Raw genomic sequence first — 22,911 nt, 5'->3', positions numbered from 1 at the left:
TCTGCCCATTTCTCGTGTGCAGACTACGTTCATATGCTGGCGCTATTCTGGTACTATACTCAGGGTGAAGTGTTTGACTCAGACCGGCTGATCCGCTCTGTTTCCTATTTCCCGTTACGCGCTGTTGTCGGTGCTGGCCCGCGCTGCTGGCCGCCCGTATTATTCTCTGTCGCGCGGGAATTTTTCCCTTCATGTGAGACCGACTATGTCGTTTTTCTCCTACCCTTATGAGTGCTTATGTACTGTATGGGCTCGCTCTGCCGGCCCTACTGTTTGTACTGTTATGTTTATAGACCGGCCGCGCCGCTCTATTTCATATGCTGCATGAAGTGCCTGTACTGCGCTGGCCCGTCTCTCCGACCGGCCACATTTCCCAGCAGAGTGTTTTCCCCGGTTTCCCTGGGATTCATGGGCTGGATGCTCGGCGCACACGGCGTTGACAAAGGGTTCCCGATGCGTAAGCTAACCTTACGCAATACGAGAGACCTCTCGTAAGAGAACGTACTCGGTTACTAATGTAACCTCGGTTCTCTCTAGAAGAGGGAACGAGTATTGCGTAACCTGCCGTGTCGCGCCACGAGCTTTTGCGCTTCAGACTGCGAAAACCAGAATTTTAGCCTATGAGCGCTGAATATATACACGCTGGCCACACCCATTCTGACGGTTAGAAGGGTGCGGAGGGCGCGAAGCGCCCTCATTGGTTGCCGCGTTCAGAGCGCTCACCGATAGGCTTAAGCAGTTGCCGCCGAGCAGCCAATGAGCACGCTTATACAGCCTGCCTAGGTCTGTCGGCTGCTGCACTGCGTTGACAATGTATACAAAATTAAGGATAATTTTTTGGCTTCAGATCTCGAAGAAAGAAGACTTTCCCGATGCGTAAGCTAACCTTACGCAATACTCGTTCCCTCTTCTAGAGAGAACCGAGGTTACATTAGTAACCGAGTACGTTTTCAGAGCCAAACTTTTGAATAGTAGTGTAAAGTATCTGTGTTCCCATTCTCTAGCTTTAAAAAGGCTTCTGTGTTTTTTGTTGTTGTTGTTGTTGTTGTTGTGTTTTTTTAAACACTTCTACATAGAACATTTTCACAAATTTACTAAAAAGCCTGAAAGTAGGAAAAACATTCAGATTCAGTTACTCGAGTAGTTTTTAGGACCACTTACTTGTTTGGCAGTTTTGAGGGCCAGGGCCCCAACAGGAACCATTGGGACAGCTCAGGTCACACTCCCCACCTGCGGGAGGTAGAGTAGAACATTCTTAATCAACGTGCAAAATTAATTAGTACCATTTAATATGCGTGCATATTTAAAATAATAATAATAATCTTGAGGGACTTACAGGATCCAGCCAAGTTTGGTTGCGGCTTTATGATTGTAGGCTGGGTCTCCATGTTCAGAATATCAGTCCACTGGATGGTCTCCACATTACATAAATAATAGTTATTGGTAAATTTTATTCCACCCTTCAGTATTTCTAGGAGGGAAAATGACAGTGTTTGAACAATGCATTTATGTAATGCAAATATAACTTTCAGCACTAGGCATGGAGATTAATGAATGTTATTCCCTCTACAAAACAAATGTGCGAAAGACACACAGGTCAGTTAGACGCATGTGTTATTCTCATTTGGAAGAAAAAAAAACTAGGACAAAGAACACTTTTATATAACCACGTACCAGTTAAGCTAGTCAGTGGTAACTGGTTCACGCCTTGTCTGATGCTGTTGTCGGAGTTTAGTAGGACGGTCAAGGCATATCTGTCTTCATAAAGGGAGTGGCCACGAATGATGCGCAGATTCTCTAGGGGAATGCTGGGAGCTGAGTTGAGCCCAATAAGAACATACCCACCAACTTCTTGGATGCTCTAAAAATCAGAAACATTACACATAAAGCTCACTAACATCCATCACTAATACTATATAAAGAGTTGTTATACTGCATAATTTAAATATTGTTGAGGCATCTGTCATGAAATACAAAATATAATAAAACATTGGTATATAGATGACTTACAATAACCAAACAGTAAGATAACAGTAAAATAGCACTGAACGTAGTGTTTGTAAACAGATATATATATATATATATATATATATATATATATACCATACCCTGAGAAAAGACAAGTCGTGTTTTTCAGTCAGATATGTGATTTCCAGGTTTTCCAGAACCACGGTGCAGTTGCTGTACATTTTTACCAGGATCTGATAATGATCATCCACTGTTCCCAGAAGGGCCAGTTTGATGTTCGTTCCCCGACACACTTAAACACACACAGAGAAACAAAAAGAACAATTCAATCCACTGGGGCCTTCATGGAAAAAAGCATAATAAAACTCAAATTCCAGTAGAAGCAAAAATGCTTTTGGTTTCTTTTTGCAATTTGTTTAAAACCTCCCAACCAAATTATTTTTGAACATAATTTCAAACACATTGGAATCAGTTTTATTCATTCAATAATACAGTAAGACATGGGGTCAGTAAGATATTTTAAATTAAATTAAAATAATTTTATTGAGCAAAGATGCATTAAATTGATCATAAGTGACTTTTATTATATATGTTACAAAATATTTATATTTCAAAATAAATGCTGTTTTTTTTTTACTTTCTATTTATCAAAGAATTCTTTAAACACATCTATCACAGTTTCCTCAAATATATAAAAGTTTTTAATGTTGTTTATATGTCTGTGACATTTTTAAACCATGTGCAAATTCATAAGTCAACACCATTGCTGATTATTTTCTCTTTAAAACTGCAGTAAACCAAAGACGGTCTCAAAAATGAGGTTTGAAATCTCCAGTTTTTCTTATGTCGCAAACTACCTTGTAACCAATCACATCAACATACAGGGCGAGCTTTAGCATATCATTAACTATGACCGCTCTGAAGCAGAGGAGTCTCAAGAGAAGCCATACTGGTATATTTGTCTGTTTATATGAAAAATAAGGTACATTTAGCAATATAGTGGGTTAATTATGTATATGATATTCTTGAGCACCAAATTGGCATCAGCTTTGCCATCAAATGAATTAAGTATATATATTTTTTTTTTTGAAAACATTATCTGTAATAATATTTCACAATATTACAGTTTTTTCCTGTATTTTTTTATCAAATACAGTCTTGGTTGAGCATAAAAAGCTTTATACACAGCCCTTTAACATCAATCACAGTCTTGAGCCTTCTTGTTTATTTCACATTTGTGGAATTTTAGCCCATTTTGCAATGCAAATTTGTTCCAATTACACAAATTAGATGGAGTGTGTCTGTAGACTGCAATTCGCAGGTCAAACCACAGGTTTTCACTTGAATTTAAGTCTAGGCTCTGGCCAAGCCATTTCCAAAATCTTTATTAAATACAAAAAAAAGACTAAAATGATTGTAATAAATCATCTGTGAATGCAAATGCTAGAGCCGGAGCCAATCTGAGGCATGTAGGTGTCTTTTGCAGCTAATGAACCAATCAGAATTCAGTGAGGTGGGCGTTTGTTTTAAGTGCTCTGAGCGGCAAAGGAAAGACTGCGGTGGGCCAAGATAAATAGTGCTTATATATAAAATAACATATTAAGATAACATTCATTTAGATGATTATTTTCCAAATTTCATTACGTGACCCCAAGTTTATCCCCACTTTGGTTGAAAGTTTCATTTGTCCGTCTGGAAGATGGATTGCACAAAAATGAACACATGCGTATTTTTTTTCTTGCAAGAATAAAGGCAGATGTTTTTGTAAAGTAATTTTGAAGTCTCTGAATCATCCTTCTTGGATCTAGAGCTCAAGGCTTTAGGTTTCAAGAGCAGTTTAAACCTCTCAGGACCACTTCCAGTTTTAATGAGGAAAATAAAGCATTTCCTCAGGTCTTCCTGTGCATTAAGCCCACACTTCCCTCTCCTGCTAGGACAGAATTGTTTGAGGCTGAGGAGAGGAGGTGTATTCCGCTACATATGGCGCAATGTAAACAAAGATAGCATCAAAACACAATGAAAGATTCTCAGGGTGTAGATGACAATAATGTATTTTTGTGTCTTTGAAGCTAAATTCTGGATTCCATCCGGGAGTGGATCCAATGAGTGGGATATAGACTCAAAACTGTGGAGATGTGGGGGTGTTCCAGATCAGGGACTTGAAGAACACACAGGAAGAAGATGGAACAAACAGAGACACACTCACACACTCAAAAAACCAACACCACTACCATTTGAAAAAAAGTGGATGGCAATAAAGCAAAGAAACCAAAAAAAAGGCCCTTCTGACATTTCAGGAAGTTCCTCGTATGGGGTCGGTCATTGCGTTACTCCAAACCCAGATGCTATAGTGGCCTCTGGGGAGGGCTGAGGGAGCAAGAAAGAGGGATGGAAAGGGCGGAATTGAGAGAGCTGGGAAGAAAGACACGTGTTTGAACCGAGCCAGATGCAAAACACCCACAGAAGAGCCATGAATTTTATTTCACAGAGTGTACTTTAAATGCATTATTGGCTTTATTACCAGAAAGTGATACTGTTGATTTCATTTCACTCGCTGTAAAGCTTCTTCCTCTGTTTCAGTGTACAAGTACGTAGGTTTCAGTGTTGGGAGTAACAAACGTAACAAATCTAGTTAGACTTACTTAAAAAAAGCATGCAGACCAATTGTAAATTGACGTAAAAAACGAAGTAAAGTGAAATAGGAATGGTATTTTGTACTGACAAACGCGTAGTTACAGTACTTACATTTACTTGATCATTTACTTGATCATTTCCTTTAGATTTACTCTTGATTTAGTATAGCTACCATTGTTGTGTTTGGCATGCTGAATGTTGAAGTCTGTTTGTGACTCAAGCATGGTCAATTACAAGATCATTATTTGACATGAAAATAGACTAGTTATTGATTATCAGATATATATATATATATTTTATATCTATTTATACCTATTTATTACTTTCCTTCCTTTAAAACGATACTTGGTTACTCACGTAACCTCGGTTCTCTCTAGAGAGGGAACGAGTATTGCGTAAGCTTGCTTACGCAGCGGGAAAAGTCTTCTTTTCTCGAGATACTGAAGCCAAAAATTATCCTTAATTTCATATTTTGTCAACGCAGTGCAGCTGCGGGCAGCTGAGCTAGAGCGGCATACTGCACGCTCATTGGCTGCCGCGCGGCAACTGCTTAAGCCTACCAGCGAGCCTGGCGTGACGTCACGCCCAATGAGGGCGCGCGCGCCCAAGCGCGTCACAGCCCGCCAGAATGGGCGCCGTCAAGGAAGGCTCGTAGGCTATATTCTCTGTTTTCTGTCGAATGAAGCGACACGAGCTATAGGCTTTAAGCACGGCAGGGAACGCAATACTCGTTCCCTCTCTAGAGAGAACCGAGGTTACGTGAGTAACCAAGAATCGTTCTCTTACGAGAGGTTCTCTCGTATTGCGTAAGCTTGCTTACGCAGCGGGAACCCTTTGTCCACGCCGTGCGCGCCTAACGATCACACATGACTCTTATGAAAAGCATAGAGGTGAAATGACAGGTGGCCAGCGGTGCGGGCCAACACATGTTCATAAGCACACCTAGGGAACACAAGAACGGCACGGCCGGTCTATGCATACTGATACCCTGAGCGTGCAGCTCAACAGACAAGCTAATCGATAATACAGCCTGCGCACATGAGCAGGACATGAACACGACTAGACTGACAGAAGTTTAGCCTGCAGGGCGGGAACTTCCAGGTTATAAAACCTAACAAATGTAGAGGGGGACGCCCAGCCCGCCGCCATACAAATGTCATGAATGGAAATCCCGCTGGACCATGCCCACGATGAGGCCATGCCTCTGGTGGAATGAGCCCGTATGCCCAACGGACATTGCAGGTCTTTTGACGCATATGCTGCTGCAATATCATCCACTATCCATCTGGATAGCGTCTGTTTCGAGGCGGCGCGACCCTTAGCGCGCCCTCCAAACGAAACGAAAAGCTGCTCTGAGAGCCTGAAGGCTGCAGAGCGCGTGACATAACACCTTAACGCCCTGACCGGGCAAAGGCGGTTAACACCCTCCTCACTGCCGGATGACGGCAGGGCCGATAGGGTAATGACTTGAGCCCTAAAGGGAGTACCTAACACTTTGGGGACATAACCGTGCTTCGGTTTGAAAATGGCTAACGTGTCGTTAGGTCCAAACTCGAGGCACGACGCGCTGACGGACAGCGCATGCAAATCACCCATTCGTTTGACTGAAGCCAGAGCTAGCAGAAAAACGGTTTTAAGCGTCAAGTATTCAACTCCACAGAGTCCAAAGGCTCGAAGGGATGCGCTTTCAGGGACTCTAGGACCAGAGACAGGTCCCAAATAGGGACTGACGGGGACCGAGGAGGGTTCATCCTCCTGGCCCCGCGCAAAAAGCGGGTAATGAGTTCGTTCCTGCCCAGTGAGCGGCCGCGCGCCGAATCGGCGAACGCTGCTATGGCCGCGACGTAAACCTTGAGCGTGGAGGGGGACCTGCCCGCGTCCAACATCTCTTGGAGAAAGTTTAATACCTGTGGGACTCCACAGGACTGAGCATTAGAACCCTTTCCCACACACCATTTGCTAAACACCGACCATTTAGACGCATAGAGCCGCCTCGTCGAGGGGGCTCTGGACTGCGTGATCGTGTTAATTACCCCTTCTGGCAGATCAACGAATATCCATTGATTTCCCATGCATGCAGAGACCAGTGCTCTGGATGGGGATGCAGAATCGATCCTCGGGCTTGAGAGAGAAGATCTCTCCTCACCGGAATCGGCCATGGGGCTGTGTCTGCCAGTCTCATTAGCTCGGGGAACCATGGTTGGTTTTCCCAGCGCGGAGCTATGAGGAGCACTGCGCAGTCCGCCTCCCTGATCCTCGCTAGCACTTGAGGCAGCATCGAGATCGGGGGGAACGCATACAGCGGAACGCTGGGCCAGGTCTGGGCCAGCGCGTCCTCGTGTTTTGAGAAAAACCTCTGGCACTGAGCGTTCTCGCTCGCAGCGAAGAGGTCGATCTGCGCTTCGCCGAAACGACGCCAAAGCGTTTGGACCGTCTGGCGGTGTAGAGACCATTCCCCTGGGGGAACGTTGTCCCTGGACAGTCTGTCCGGGCCGTCGTTCAGACGACCGGGTACATGAGCTGCCCTTAGGGAGTGCAGCGGGCCCTGAGCCCAGGATAGGAGGCGCTCTGTCAGAGCGCGCAGGGATCTGGATCTGATTCCGCCCTGGCGGTTCACGTAAGACACCACTGACATGTTGTCCGAGCGAACTAGCACATGGTGTCCCCATAGAAGCGGTAGAAAGTGCCTCAGCGCTTTCTCGACCGCCAGCATCTCTAGACAGTTTATGTGAAGGCTTCTCTCCGTATTCGACCATGGGCCGCAAATCGGACTGCCCTCGTGAGTCGCTCCCCAACCCATGTTGGACGCGTCTGTCGAGACCACTTTGCGGTGTGCGATGACCCCCATCGTCACTCCCCGCTGATACTATTCGGCCGCCAGCCAGGGCTGCAGGGCTGAGACACAGCGCTGAGTCACTCTGACTGGTGCACGGCCCGAAAACCATGCTTTGCGGGGCACTTCTGACTTTAGCCAGCATTGAAGCGGGCGCATTCGAAGTAAACCCAGCTGCAGGACCGCTGCGGCTGACGCCATATGGCCCAAAAGCCTCTGAAAGATTTTCAGGGGAAAAACTTTTCCCACTTGAATGGAAGCGGCGAGGTGTCGAACACAGCGTGCGCGCTGTGCTGACAATCTGGCCGTCATCGCCGCCGAATCCAGATCTATACCCAGAAAAGTGATAGACTGGCTGGGGGTTAGAGAGCTCTTGTCCCAGTTCACGGAAAGACCCAGGCTTTCCAAATGATTGAGAAGCGCTTTCCTGTGAGAAACTAGTTCCTCTGTTGAGTGCGCTATAATGAGCCAATCGTCCAGATAGTTCAGAATTCGCATTCCCTTTGATTTCAGGGGTGCGAGAGCCGCATCCATGCACTTCGTAAATGTACGGGGTGCCAGGGACAGACCGAACGGCAGGACGGTGTACTGATATACCTGACCGTCGAAGGCGAATATCAAGAATGGCCTGTGACGGGGTATAATCTGAATCTGAAAATACGCGTCTTTCAGATCGAGAGAGATGAACCAGTCCCCCGGGCGAATCTGCGCGAGGATTTGACTGGTCGTGAGCATTTTGAACGGCCGTTTCACGAGCGCTTTGTTCAAATATCTCAGATCTAATATAGGTCTGAGCGCTCCGCCCTTCTTGGGTACGAGGAAATAACGGCTGTATAAGCCTGCCTCGGTAACCGGAGGGTGAACTCGTTCTATCGCCCCTTTGTGCAGCAAATTCGCTATTTCTGCGCGAAGCAGATGAGCTGCATCCGCCTTCACTTGAGTCTCGACCCGGGCGCGAAAGCGCGGGGGGCGGCGAGCGAATTGAAGCGAATAGCCCTTTATCACTGTGTTTAGTACCCACTTCGACACTCCCGGAATAGCTTTCCATGCATTCGCACTCATAGCTAGGGGTCGAATCGCCTCCGGGTCCCGCCCGCCGCACAGCGCGGGACAGGGAGCCTGTGGCGGTATGTGCGCGAGTCGCGCAGTGGCAGTGAGGGGAGACGGGGGCTCGCTGATAGCGGCAGCCGGCTGAGTGACGCTGTGATAGAGCGTTGTGTGTGACGGCTCGCGGTGCGGGCTCGTAAGTGTTTACATGAGAGTGTGCGTGCTGTGTAGCGGGCACAGGGCTCTTTATTAACACACAGCCGGTGGCGGAGTGTTCTGGTCCCCGAATGTGTGAGACAGAGCGGGCACTGTGTTGGTGTGAGCACTGGGGAGTGGGCACGTGACCTACCACTAACACTCGAGCGGCCGTAGCGCGCTTTATGTGAGTGCACTCTGTGGGTAACACAGGGGAGATTGTGCTTGTGTGTAGCAATGAACACTGGGACGTGGGCATGTTTACTACACTCATAACACTGACGGCGTGAGCCGAATGACCAGATTTTACACTCTTTACTTGATTTATCTGGGTCGCCGTAAAAACGGCGTTTGTGGGCAGGCGAGAGAGTTGAGAAACTGGCTCGTTGGCTGCGGTGGACACTACTGCAGTAGCCTTTATCAAGGGGACTGGCAGAGGGATACAAGTTAGCTTTGACGGCGGTCCGGCCGCAGCGGGACTCAACCGTCTTTTCCTCCCGACGAGTGCTAGGAGGACTTGGAAGCCATGGAACGTCCGATAGCTTGGGCCGCTGTCTTCGTCGTGCGAAGGGAAAGGTCCGTCGCACTGCGCAGGTCGGTCAAGGCAGACTTATCCAGTTCTCCCTCGTCGAGCTGGCGGAGGAGGTCGGCTTGGAGAACTTGAAGGACCGCCATTGTATGCAGGGCTGAGGCGGCTTGCCCAGCAGCGGAGAAAGCGCGGCTGGCAAACGCCGAAGTAGTCCTGCAGGCCTTAGACGGGAGGGCAGTCTTTGAGCGCCATCTCGCGGATGGGGGGCAAAGATGCGCTGCAACCGCCTGTTCGACCGGTGGGATCCGGTCATACCCTTTCCCCGCGGCTCCATCAACGCGGGAGAGAGTTGATGAGGCCGGAGAGCGGAGTCTGGTTGAAACTGGAGCGTTCCACGATTTAGCAAGCTCCTCGTGAAGCTCCGGTAGAAAAGGCGCTGGTCTGGACGCTGGAGCTTGTCGACTGGCGGGCAGGAAGCATCCATCGAGCCTGTTGGGCGGGGGCACCGCCGGCGGAGACCATTCGAGGCCCAGGTGCTCGACTGCCAGTGTGAGGAGGCGGAGAAGCTCGGCGTCCATACTGGCGTGAGTCCTGCTGGACGTTCTGGTAGAGGAGGCGGAGCGGACAGAGCCGGACCATCCCTCGCTGTCCGACGCCATTAACGAGCATGTGTCCAGTAGCGCGTCGTCATCCGCTTCATCCCCTGAGGCGACGGCATCGAGGGCGAGAGCCGTCGGCTGCGCGTCGGGAAGCGGGGGCGGAGAAGGAGAGAGCGAGGCCCGCGGGAGAGGCTCCGGTGAGGCGCTGGCTCGAGTCTCAGGCTCCGGTGGTCGTTGAGAGCGGCGCTTCTTTTTCGCGGCCCAACGACGGTAGGAGCAGGGTCTGTGAAAAGGGCGAGTCGAGCCCGCAGGGTCGACATCGGCAGCTCTTCACAGAAGGCGCAGCCGCCCGTGGAAAGCGCGACGGCTGCGTGGTCCCGGCCCAGGCAGAGAGCGCAGGTAAGATGGCGGTCTCTGTCGCTGAGCGAAGAGCGGCATGAGCCGCACGTGGTGCGAGGCATTTGCAACAACGCCTCTGCTCTTTTAGATAGTGCTGCGGAAGCAAAACACACACACAAAGAGCTTGCAATGAAAGGATATCGCCGGATAGCTGAGCTGGCACGGCAGGCTGAAGGCGGCGAAGACTCGACCGGCTTCCTCAGGCTGTCCTAAGCTGGCTCGTTAGCTGTTCCTTGCAGGGCAACGGCGACGGCTTCCTCCCAGAGTTCAGCGATGCGAGTGCTTCGCTAAAAAGACAGAAATCAGAGAATATAGCCTACGAGCCTTCCTTATATACGCTCTGACGCCGCCCATTCTGGCGGGCTGTGACGCACTTGGGCGCGCGCGCCCTCATTGGGCGTGACGTCACGCCACGCTCGCTGGTAGGCTTAAGCAGTTGCCGCGCGGCAGCCAATGAGCGTGCAGTATGCCGCTCTAGCTCAGCTGCCCGCAGCTGCACTGCGTTGACAAAATATGAAATTAAGGATAATTTTTGGCTTCAGTATCTCGAGAAAAGAAGACTTTTCCCGCTGCGTAAGCAAGCTTACGCAATACGAGAGAACCTCTCGTAAGAGAACCAAATAACTGTGATTTCTTGTTGCATCGCTGCATCAGTAGGAGGAGACTTACAATAATATAATTGAAGTTCCAAGTGCCCAACCATAGGGAACATTCATCACCATAATGGTATTTATGGTGTAATTTTAGCAAAATGTCTCCATTAGAAAATAACATTTTGCCCACTCTTTTTCATCTACACAGGAGATATAAATTGAATCTGATGGACACTGTGTTCTTAGATTGGATTGTTGTTGTTTTTTTTTTTTTTTTTTTTTAGAACTGTATGGATAATCAATTTAAGGTCAGTCATCTCGCAAAGCATCACACTTTTTTCTATGAAAACTCCTGAGAGAGACAAATGTTTCTAAACTGGACCTAAACTGAGGCAAATGTTTATCTCTCTTAACAACTCGGTGTACATCTCCAGTTACACTTTGCAAATCTTTGACTTTGTTTATCCTGAGGCCCAGGGCTGGAATGCTGGAGAAAGGGACTTTTGAGCACCTAGTTGTAACATTAGCGAAACATTAGCACGCTAGCATTTCACATCTTCCTTGTGGACTTGTGATCAAGTTGCAGTGAGATCACGTCTGCAGGATTTCATGCAACTATAGGTCATTCCTAACTTGGTGGCTTTTGGGCTTAATCAGTAGAACATTATAACTTGTAGCTATTAGGAACCTAAATGGCACCAAATTGTCAGAATGACCCAAATTAATCTATTGGAAAGCTACAAAACTAGAGAACATTCATCTTATGTTGACCATGTGAACAAAATGTGCCCAATCATGATTCTCAGATCCGTTACCCATTGAGTTGCTAATGGAATCACTGGTGCTTACACAGTCGTGGGCTTTATTCATCATTTTGGAAGAACCAGAGGGAGCCAAGAGCTGATTCATTGGTTGTCTTCTTTCTGTCCTCAGATTTGATTTGTGTCTCTTTCTTCTCAAGAAGTAAACACTGCATCTGTGTTTTTATAGTAACAAAGATGCACTGTTCTCATCAGTGTCAAGTTAAGATAACTTACTGACTTACAACATTATGTACAACTTCTTTTGTTGCTGTGTATGGCTGGATATGAGTTGAAACAATGTTCCATCCCAAATCCAGCCAGTTCATTCCCAATGGTGTATGAAACCCAACATTACTGTCCTCAGGGCTAACATCAGATGACTAGGCAAAGTTGAGAAGGACATTATATTTTAATACAGCAACCAGGGAGCCAGTGAGGTCAGTAGGGTTTTGAAAACTTCAAAGTGAACTTCCAGAAAATGTGTCATGTCAAGTAAGTGAAGAAAACTGTTTTATGAGACAAAATCCCTGGCTAGCTTTTGTCTTTATTTCTTTAGTGTGAGCCAATGCTGGCTAATGAATGTGCTAAAACTTAAGCTTACAAGTTGACTTATTATTCCAACTGTGCAAGTGAAAAGAAGAGCACAGTCCTGTTGAGTTCTTGGGCCCTATCTCGCCCCCGCACAATTCCCACCCAGCGCAATTGACTTTGTACACCGACGCATGTATCATTCCTATTTTGCACCCGCGCACAGCGGACTTTTCCCTCCACAGACGCACGTCGGTTAACTAAGAAATACACTTGTGCTCCCCGGGGGCGGTTCAGCGCAAAGAGGAGGCGTGTTCCGGCACAAACGTTCCCTCATGCTATTTTACAGGTTTAGAAAACAATTCCGCCACTGACCGAAAAAACTAGTTTAAAGTCAGTGGCGCGTTGCGCATGTTATTCATATACTATTTTAAGGGCGCATGCTTGGCCATAATCAATGTAGCGTGTGCACAACGCGCATACACTTTGATACTCTCATCTACACACAGACGCAGCAGGTTTCAATTTTGCAAATCATAGCCTACATTATTACGATAGATAGATAGATAGATAGATAGATAGTAGGGGTTGCACGACTACTGATTTCTGCTAGTCGATTTCTTATCAAAACAATACTCGAGTTACTCGACTACTCGTCGTTCAAATTAACCAAATAATTATCTAATGAATAGTGGGACGTCTGGGATTAGATCCACTTTGCAAATCAACACTTGCTGCGAGACCTTGCAGGCGAGACATGCAATCTCGCTTTTGGGACTACCATATTTGAACTCTTGGACGTTTTTGACTCATATTATGATTTAGCCTTGGCTTCTGCAAACCGCATCTCTTGATTTCTTTTATATCGCACGGACCAGTGTTTTTTTTTTGTCAGACTGTGTTTGTTTGGTCTAGAGGTGCGTCTAGATTATTATATAGACATTATATCCTATATATATATATATATATATATATATATATATATATATATATATATAATAAAATAATATAAAATAAATTTATAATGGTGTTTTTGAAACTGAAAACTTAAGTGGCCTAATATTTTTTTTCTTAATTTTGTTAAAACATTATTAATATTTAAAAAATTGTCACCAAATCCAAGTTGTCTCTTGAAATGCCAGACAAGTTTACCTATTTAGGATAGTTAAATGTTTTTTTTGTGTGTGTGTTTTTTTTTCATTAATTAAAAAATAATAAATCGTTTGTTTGGTAATAAATAAATCCTATACAGGTGAAACTCGAAAAATTTGAAAATCGTGCAAAAGTTTGTGTATTTCAGTAATTCAAATTAAAAGGTGAAACTAATATATTTAGTATATATAACTATATACATATGCATGATTATACTTTTCAGAGGGCCGACATTTTCTTAAAATCCTTTTTCTTATTGATTTCAGGTAATATTCAAATTTTCTGAGATTTTGAATTTGGGGTTTTCATAAGCTGTAAGCCATAATCATCAAAATTATCACTTTTGCACGATATTCAAATTTTTTGAGTTTCACCTGTGTGTGATAGTTATATACATATATATATATATATATATATATATATATATATATATATATATATATATACACACACACATATATACCATTTCTAAGAACTTGGCACTTGGCAATTAGTTTTAAACAAGATTCTGTTCCCTTTCCCTACCTTGGAATAAATAAAAGGAATTACACAGTGGTCTTTTCTATTGGTCAATTAAATGTGATGAGGAATGATGTGGGATTTTCAGAAACGGCAGCTTCTCACATGAAGCCACACCCTACTGAGATGTCAAGAACGACAAGGAACGTTTATTTTTTTCCAGCCTGGATTCCAAGGTCTCTTTCCATCACAGTGGCTCACTCAATAATGGAAATACTATAAACTCCATGACGTGCAGGTTCAATGTTTCCAAACATAGACTTCCCGTGAGCTGGCAAACATCACAGAATTAGCTTGAGAATTAGCATGTGTGATAACATGCAGAGACGATAAGAGAGATAAGAAAGAAAGAAAGAAAGAAAGAAAGAGAAAGAAAGACTGTCACAGGTAATCAAAGCGTTTATCTCTAAATAGATTCTGGCCATTTCAAGCTCAGTCGCTGTCATCGCAATCAAACGGTCAGAGCCGCCACACGACTGTGAACAACAAAGGAACTCAAAAACATGACACTTCTGTCACACAGCTCTTTCCTTTATAGCGGTCGTATGGAGAAACATTCAAAAACTGCTTGAAGAAAACCCTCATTGTTCTCTGCCAAAGAGAGAGAGAGTCACTCCAGCAAAATGAGGCACTGACTTCTTCGCCAGTTTTAGGAAACTGCTCAACAGTTTATCAAAGCAGGAGGTCTGCTCGTTTGACTTTCTCCGCAGCTCTTGAAACTCCAACCGCTTCAGCAGATGTGATTCTGGGAAAAGCCGATCACCGGGGAGAGGCATCAAGACCCAGAAACAACCAGCCTTCACATGCCGAAGGCCCCTTAGTAACGGACAGTTTTTTACAATCGCCCTCCCGGGAACTCAATATGGAGCCGTGAGTGGGCTCTGGTAACTCTTGAAAGAGCGTTCAGGACGGATGATGAAAACTTAGCCGAGGTGGAGGGGGAAGAATGCAGATATTAAAGACAGGAAATTGACGCTGGGCATTGGGTTTTGCTGAGAGAAATTACAGCCGGCCGTCTGCAAAACCGATCACTGGGTCATGCAAAGCGTGTGCAAACAGTGTGACAGATGAGGACAATCGGACAGCAAATCAGGATAGTGAAGAGATTTTGAGGTTTCAAGGCATTCTGCAACTCATTTTATAGTCTAAACAATAATGCGGAAATAGAATAAACATTATTGAGAGGCACGTGGAGTGAGTGGCCTATCAGTAGGTGGAGGCTTGTGTCAATGGATTTGCAAAAATAAGCATTTGTAGGCAACAAGCAAAGCTCTTGCAAATGAATCGAGAAATCAGATTGTCGCTGAGAAAAAAAAAACTGTCCATTTGACACTATATTTATGTAGAGATGTATAATCATTTAAAAAGTACAAATTATCCCATGGAATCTGTTTTTTTTTTTTTGGTGATTTAAAAACCTTAAAGGGATAGTTCACCCAAAACTGAAAATTGTCATCATTTACTCACTCTCATGTCGTTCCAAACTTGACTTCCGTCAATCTTCAGAACACAAATTAAGATATTTTTTAATGAAATCTGAGAGATTCCTGTCCCTCCATTGACATGCTATCACTTTGACACTTCAAAAAGTTCATAAAGAGATCGTAAAACTAATCCATATGAAAAAGCTATGTTGTCTAGCCATCTGAGATTGTTAGACAATGGGACTAATTGTTGCTGAGTGCTCATGATGATGTAAAATGAAAAGTTTAAACGTTTTCTCTTGGGCTGAGTTCTCCGATAACGTTGTCTCTTAGCGCGCTACGAAGACTCAAAAGGATTAGATTTTTTCTCGAATCAGATCTGTTCAGGCAGAATGCCCACACTATAATTTGCAAGTGATCAAATAAGATTCACGAGTTCAGATATAACCAATCTACCGGTATCCGCATGGGTTGCTTTGGTAATGGCGTAGACATTCACACCTATGTGGCGAGGCTTTCAGAAAGAATACAGGAAAAATGGAGATGCATCATCTCACTCCTCAAATCCTGTTGAGTTGTGGTGCAAAACTAAGACTAAGACTGAAGTATACTCTGATGTAGTCACGGCTGAAATCTTTGGACATACTGTTTGAATACCGTGTATGAATACCGTGTTCCTCACCAGTTTTGACGATATCATTGTGTGTATGGTAAGAGTGATGCAAAAACTATTTAAAATCAGATTTGAGCAGCCAGAGCATTCAGACTCAGACACATCTGTAAAAATTGCATTGGAATCACATTTCAAACCACCTAAAAATTGTTTTCATTTATTTTATTTATTTATTTATTTATTTTTGCTGTCCGGACCTTCAAAACCCATCTGGATCTGGATTTTTGCTGGCAGTCTGAACATAGCCTAAGCAATTTTGAAGAATGTTTCAACTGTTTTTGTCCGAACAATGAAAATCATTGGGGTCCAGTGTTGTTTTGGACCCCATTGACTTTCACTGTATGGAATAAAACACATGTTTCACAATATCTTTCTTTGTGTTCCCACAGAAGAAATAAAATCATGCAGGTTTGGAACAACATAAGGGTGAATATGGTTTTCTGCAGCAGTTCTGCAGAATTAAAATGCTTTAAGAAACTATATTATGGTGGAAAAAGAGGGTGAAATACTAATGTAACTTGTACCTTTGGACTGTTAAACAGAGAAGGATCACAAGAGGTTTAACCTTTACTTCGTGAGAAGAGCAGCATTTTACTAAAAAGTATAATAAGACTTTGACTTTTCCAGACATACTGTACAGTATAAACATGCAGACAAACCTCATTCCTACACCTTTACTACTAAACCAGTCAAAGCCCCAGACCCGGCAAACACAACTAAAGCTCATCTCACACGTATTTGTATGCTTTAACTTTGAGTCATCTCTGAGCCGTCTGGATGTGTCTGAAGAAGACCTGTGAGAGCAACTCTCTCAGATGGACTAGATTAAATCTCAGTGCCTGTAGACAAACCCAATTAAAAATATACAATGAGGGCAAGTTATTAGGGACTTTCTCATTTTGGAATAAATTGGGTCCAAGGAAATTGGAACAAAACTAAAAAAACTTAAGTTTAAAGAATACAAGCTTATCCACTTTGATGTGACAAGCTTTGCTTTATAGCCCATCCCTTTTTCAGAAGAAATTAGGAGTTCTGTCTGTACTATTGGGGATGTATGCTTGAAAGCTACTTTAATTAGGTGGCAAAGTACAATAAAAAAAAAAAAAAAACTGGCAATCAGTGCATTTCACAATGATAATGAGTGACCACGTAAATGTGTTCAATAGACTCACACTATATAAATTGCAAATGTAGTAGAAAGCAATTCAAACAAACCAAAATCTGCATGAAAAGGTAACGTCACTGATGACTGTCAAAACAGAACTTATAATAAAGGGAGGAGATTCCTCTCTTGGCACCGTGACTGTAAACCTGAATGAGTCCTATTGAGGAAGCAGACTGTAATAAAGTGATTTGTGTCCCATCTGTCAGTATTGGCAGAGCCATGTGTTTACACACAGGACACCCCTGAGACCGTCGAAATAATATGCAGAGTGACATATAAACACACTTTAAACAAATCGAATAAATGTGACAAACTCTTACACTAACATCATAGATTAAATAAATGGCTTTAGTTAATTGGATTCACATCAAAGAAAATGTGGTGGACCAGCACATTAGCACGCATTTTAGATAACCTAATGAAGCTTCATGCAATATGAAGTCAAATATAATGTTTATAAACAGAGCAATTCCAAGAGGGTCCTCACACCATCGGTGCTCGGGCCCTAATTATGACTTACCTGACTACATTTTGTTAAACCGACAAAAGTCATTTTCAGGGTTGGATCAGGTAGAAATCCTTCAGGTAACAACAAATGGCATTCAATTAAAAAAAAAAAAAAAAAAAGTCAACACACTTAAATTAAAAACTAAATTTAATTCAAAATTCATATCCTGCTGATGTTCACTGGAGTTTTTCAGCCACTTTGAATAATAATAAAAAAAAAAGATGGAAAAGAAATAATGTAGTAAATGTTGAGATCAACATTAACTAATATTAGTAAATTAGTCACGTTAACTAATGTAGTTAACTAATGTTAACAACCGAAACCTTAAGCGTCACCATATGTTAATTTTTTTCATAAAAGTAATATTTTGACTTGAATAAAACATGTCAATTTGCCACATGAAGCACATTTTAGAGTATTATTACAGCTGTTTAATCTATAGTGAAGAAGTAGTTCAAGGCAATATCCTCTTCTCTTCGCCTCAACTACCGTATATAAATCACGCCAGGGGTGCGTTCTCCGATAACGTTGTCTCTTAGCGCGCTACGAAGACTCAAAAGGTACACCTTAACTACAGGTATACCTTTCCTACGTGTGTTCTCCGAACTATACCTTAGGATGTTGCTTAAGGTAAACCTTCTTAAGTTCGACCTTAGCAGGCGCTGTCCATGGTGGAGGCGCTGAATAGGTTGATATCGATGCCTCGATGATCGATTGTGCGCTCTTTCCTTCACAGCGGTATAGGTAAAGTATTGAGAAAACAATGTTCTTTATAAAGAAGCGTTTTAGAAATAGTACAAACTGCATTTATCGGGGCTCATTGAAATATGTACATGCAGAAATAAATATGAGTATGTGTTTATAATTTAGCAAGTGTGCAATCCCAAACCCTCACGGCCATGAGTGTGTAAATGTTCTCCACAACGTATGCTGATTATCCACCAGCCATGTAGTTGACATACACTAACTGGCTCCGCGGACGGCGCCGTCTTTGATTTAAAACAAGTACTCGCTGTCTCGCTGCCATAGCTATAAAGTTTGTGCAACTCATCTTTCTTTATATAGACTCCTAAGCCTTTTCTGTCAAATGGTTCGCCAGCTGATGTGCCTTAGGATAGTAATTAAAAAAGCTAACAACCATTAGTATATGGAAACTTTATTAATGAAAACACTTCCATACACTGGATGTAGGCTATAACAACTTAAGTATTTTATGTGTAAAATTTTAAAGTAAAGTAAAAATGTAATTTTAATACTTAATCAGATTTTATATTAAATGTTCATATACAATTTTCTATGTGTAATTAAACTGCGATGTAAAAAAGCTTTTTGCGTAGTGGTGGCCACTAGCGGTATGAACCGTCAGCAGTGATAAGGTATAGCTAAGAGCGCTCCAGACCAACCTTACGAACGTATGACTTACAGAAGGTATACTTAACTAAGAAGGTTTCAGAAACCACGTATTAACGATAAGGTACTTCTTAAGGTACAACTTAATAACGACGTAGCGTTAAGGTAGTTTCGGAGAACGCACCCCTGTTCACTAATGAACGCAAAGAAATCACAACCTTATTAAAAGTATGGGGTGGGGTTATAGAGCCTTAAAATTTGGGCTGATCCCTGTGTGAACTATAGACTCAACCTCAGGTTCCTCCAGAAGGAGTATTATTGTCTGTAAATGTCACGTTGAATAAAAACGTAATTTAAAAGACTAATCGAGTCCAAGAGTAAGTTCTCTGTGGGACAGTGAACACAAACTCCCACTGTTCCCACGCTGACTGACTGAGGTTCCTCTAAGCGCACACACATCTCTGAAGGTATGTGCGACGATCCCATCTAGATCTACCGGAGAGCATTCAAAGATGAAGGTTTAATCTTACACAACAAGCCGTTTCATAATACTGAGTGTCTCCTACCTTTCTTTTCCGGCGTCGCACAGAGGCTCCCTGAGAGCAGAAAGGTAAAAATCAATCCCAGCTCAGTTGGTCCTGCCATTTCTTATGTTTCAAACCTCTCAGACTTCACTCCGTGGTTTGAAGAGCTCTTCTTTCGGGGGGTTCTAAATGTCCAGAGACTTGGCTGTAAACTTTGACAGCTCCTCCTCCGCGCTCGTGCCCTTCAGCAGCGGGGAGAATCGTGCGCGTGCAGTTCAGACGGTGTGATTCAGGTAGAGAGGCTACAGTAGGCTATTATTGATCTGGGAGTTTGTAACATCAGCATTCATATTCCAAATAAAATAAGCCGTCTCCAAAGGCATTTCAGAGAATTTGGCATTACATCCAACCAGCCTCACAACTGCAGACCACGTGTAACCACACCAGCCCAGGACCTCCACATGCATGTCTAATCAACATCTTGATATGCCACACCTGTGAGGTGGATGGATTATCTCGGCAAAGGAGAAGTGCTCACTAACACAGATTTAGACAGATTTGTGAACGATATTTGAGAGAAATTGGTCTTTTGTGTACATAGAAAAAGTCTTAGATCTTTGAGTTCAGCTCATGAAAAAGGGGAGGCAAAAACAAAAGTGTTGCATTTATAATTTTGTTCAGTGTATAAATACACACATGCATGTATTTGCGAAATATTTGCATGTATATAGTAGCTATATATTTATACATAATTTAAATAATATATAATCTCAATATATAATCCCCCATCTCAATTGTTTCTCAATGATAAAATAAAATAAAAAGACAAAAACAATTTCAGTAAAAAAATTCCAGTATGCTTATGTGTCCCAGTCTCGAAAGGATTTCAACAAATTCCCAGATTTGCTAATCAAGTCTGATTTGCCATGTTTGTAATCAAAAGTAAGGGATTTAATAGGAACTCCAACTTCTCTTGTCCAGGACCAAATTTTCTGAACTGTTCTATCCATATTAATTTTATTGTTCTATAGTCTTAACACTCTCTAATTTATTTATATTCTAAAGGAATATTTTAGGAGACACATAAGAGTTGATTTATAAATTTACAAAAATAATAATAACTGAGAATTTTCCTGATCGATGAAAAAGTATCAAGTACCTTATATTGCCCAGTACTTTTCTTAGTAGGGGAGAGCGGGGCACAACCTAACACATTTTGGGTTTGGCCCAATTATTAAAAAAATAATTAAGTTAGATTCGTCTTTTTTCTTTCTTTCTTTTTTACACAAACAACATACACATCTCTGCTACAAATGAACACTTAATGCTTTTTTTTCTAGGATCTTCCATTTTCATACAGTTGCACTGAAAGTGACAGAAGTGCAAATGTTCAGCTTACCCCATATGCGGGGTTAATTGTAACAGACAGAGGGTTAGTTGAACACTTGTGTGTAACACACATAATTCAGTACTATTTTATCTGTATAGTTTGATATTGTTTGTGCATCTGTATAGATATATATCCATACATCTATCTCTCATGCAATCATCCTTCTATTATGGATCAATATCATGGATAGAGATAGGAAAGGGCTGCACAGTTTTGCAATAAATAAATAAAATCATCAAATATTGTAATTGCATTATATTTGTGTGTGGCAGCTGCATGCATTAATACAATTAATACAATTAATAAAATTAATAAAATTAATAAAATATTAATAAAAATAATAACAGTAATAATAATATAAATGAGCTTAAAATCACATTTTAAAGGGTTTATTGCATGAAAAACAGGCTATATTCTTAAAGGGGACATATCATGCTAAATGCACTTTTTTAGCCCTTAAATGCATTTTGTTGTATATTTGGAGTGTTTAGAAGTACAGAAAAGATGAAATTATTCTCTTCAGGTGCTTCGTTGATATCTTTATATTCTGTTTTGGTCATATTTTTCAACCTGTTCAGATTTTTCTGTTCTCTATGACGTTTTTTTGAACTATCACGTCACAGTATTTGCAGCGGAACTGCCAAATAAGGACATTGACTACCGGCTCAACACTTCGAGCAATCTGCCATTATTATTTCTCGCTGCAATTTTGTAGTCCAAGCTAAAGGATGCAGAAGTTACGAGAGGGTAAGTTAAAATGTTCGGTTGTTGGATGTAGTAACCCACACGCTTCATTACACCGTCTAATGTTGATGAACTGCCGCGCTTGTGACAGGGCGCATGTTTAACTGAAAGAACGAGCAGAGAGAGAGAGACCCGGTCACGCGCGCCCTCGCACTCTCTCTCGGAGCCAGGCGAAATGTAAACAAGACTTCACCGTCTCCAAACTAGACGCTGTCTTGCTCTCTCTCCCTCGCACATGTTAATCAAAATAAATCGACATGGTGGTAAAAGGTCAGAGACCAAAGTTTCATGTATAAATACAGTAACACACCATTGCGATACATCCATATGAAGACGTTCAGTGGTGTAGTGGTAAAAAAAGAGGTGGGTAAACTATACATTCTGGTGGACCACGAAGCGGTCACCCGGTAAGGTGGGCCACTGCCTACCGGTGTATGTGTATCCTGATGACATCGCTATAGGCTATCATTTGATGATACTACCAAGGGTATCACTAGTTGTTCCCTCATCATAGGTCACACAATCACTATTCAATTCATACATTAATATAAGTTCTTGGTAAAGAGACTCAAAAAGGAATAATATGGTTGAAATTTAGTGGAGACCAGGGGCGTCATGCAAGCCAAAATTCTGGGGGGGCACAATCTGAGACGTTGCAATTGTTTTCTGACTGGTGATATGGATCATGTTAGGAGGGGTCAGGGGGTTTCTCCCCCTGAAAATTTTTAAATTCTGGCTGCTAAACATACCATTTCAATGCAGTTTTGGAGGGACAGAAATACCTTAACGGAGCTAGCAGCAACCCTCCTCTATCTGAGGACTAAGTTAAAGTATCTATTTTTTAAGTTTATGTAAAAGACAGGTTGATGAAAGAACTGTTAGCTCAAATTCAAAAGCTTTTGAAGTCTACTTCATTAAAGCATGTTTACACACACACTTACTGTGTACACTTAGGCCTACTACACATGATTTTAAAAACAGTAGCGTTGCAGTTTTTATGTTATGATTTTAAATTGGTATGTGACCTAAGAACGATCTTACATTAAAGGTACATAAAGGTGCTGAGGTCTGACTTTGTGGTGCTCTGAAATTAAGTTATTTTAATATTAATATGTGATGAAGGACTTTGAAAGAAGTTTGACAGATTTCAGTGCTGAATAAGGTTAACACTACCCCGTTTATTTGAAAATGGTTAATATTTGACAGAAATGTAAAAAAGTAATCAACGATGCCTTGAGTTTTGCAGTTAGCCTACAACAAATTTAACACCCTCGTTTCTATGAAACTGAAAACAATTGAACCAGCTGGAGACTTTGACACAAGACAAAACAGAA

The 22,911-nt window shown here is 42.6% G+C and overlaps 1 protein-coding gene across 5 annotated transcripts in view; it reads right to left on the bottom strand.

Annotated features, from left to right (window-relative positions):
• LOC308684382 (epidermal growth factor receptor-like) overlaps positions 1-19,620 on the bottom strand; it is a 41,925-nt gene extending 22,305 nt beyond the window's left edge. For 2 of the 5 annotated variants that reach the window (XM_081355568.1, XM_081355567.1), the window contains exons 1-5: positions 19,486-19,615; positions 2,109-2,260; positions 1,675-1,861; positions 1,337-1,471; positions 1,162-1,230 (exon numbers count right to left, since the gene is read on the bottom strand). In XM_081355568.1, coding sequence (XP_081211694.1) covers positions 1,162-1,230; positions 1,337-1,471; positions 1,675-1,861; positions 2,109-2,260; positions 19,486-19,564 — 622 coding nt within the window. In that variant the 5' untranslated portion in view covers positions 19,565-19,615. Of the gene's footprint in view, positions 1-1,161; positions 1,231-1,336; positions 1,472-1,674; positions 1,862-2,108; positions 2,261-19,485 lie in introns of all 5 variants that reach the window. The other 3 variants (XM_081355569.1, XM_081355571.1, XM_081355570.1) reach the window with 3 other exon arrangements.
• Positions 19,621-22,911: the final 3,291 nt, after the last annotated feature.

This window comes from Scardinius erythrophthalmus (assembly GCF_964197995.2).
Source record: "Scardinius erythrophthalmus genome assembly, chromosome: 24".
Lineage (NCBI taxonomy): Eukaryota > Metazoa > Chordata > Actinopteri > Cypriniformes > Leuciscidae > Scardinius > Scardinius erythrophthalmus.
Note: the sequence above shows the minus strand (reverse complement) of the source record. Positions and strands in the feature narration are given on the sequence as shown.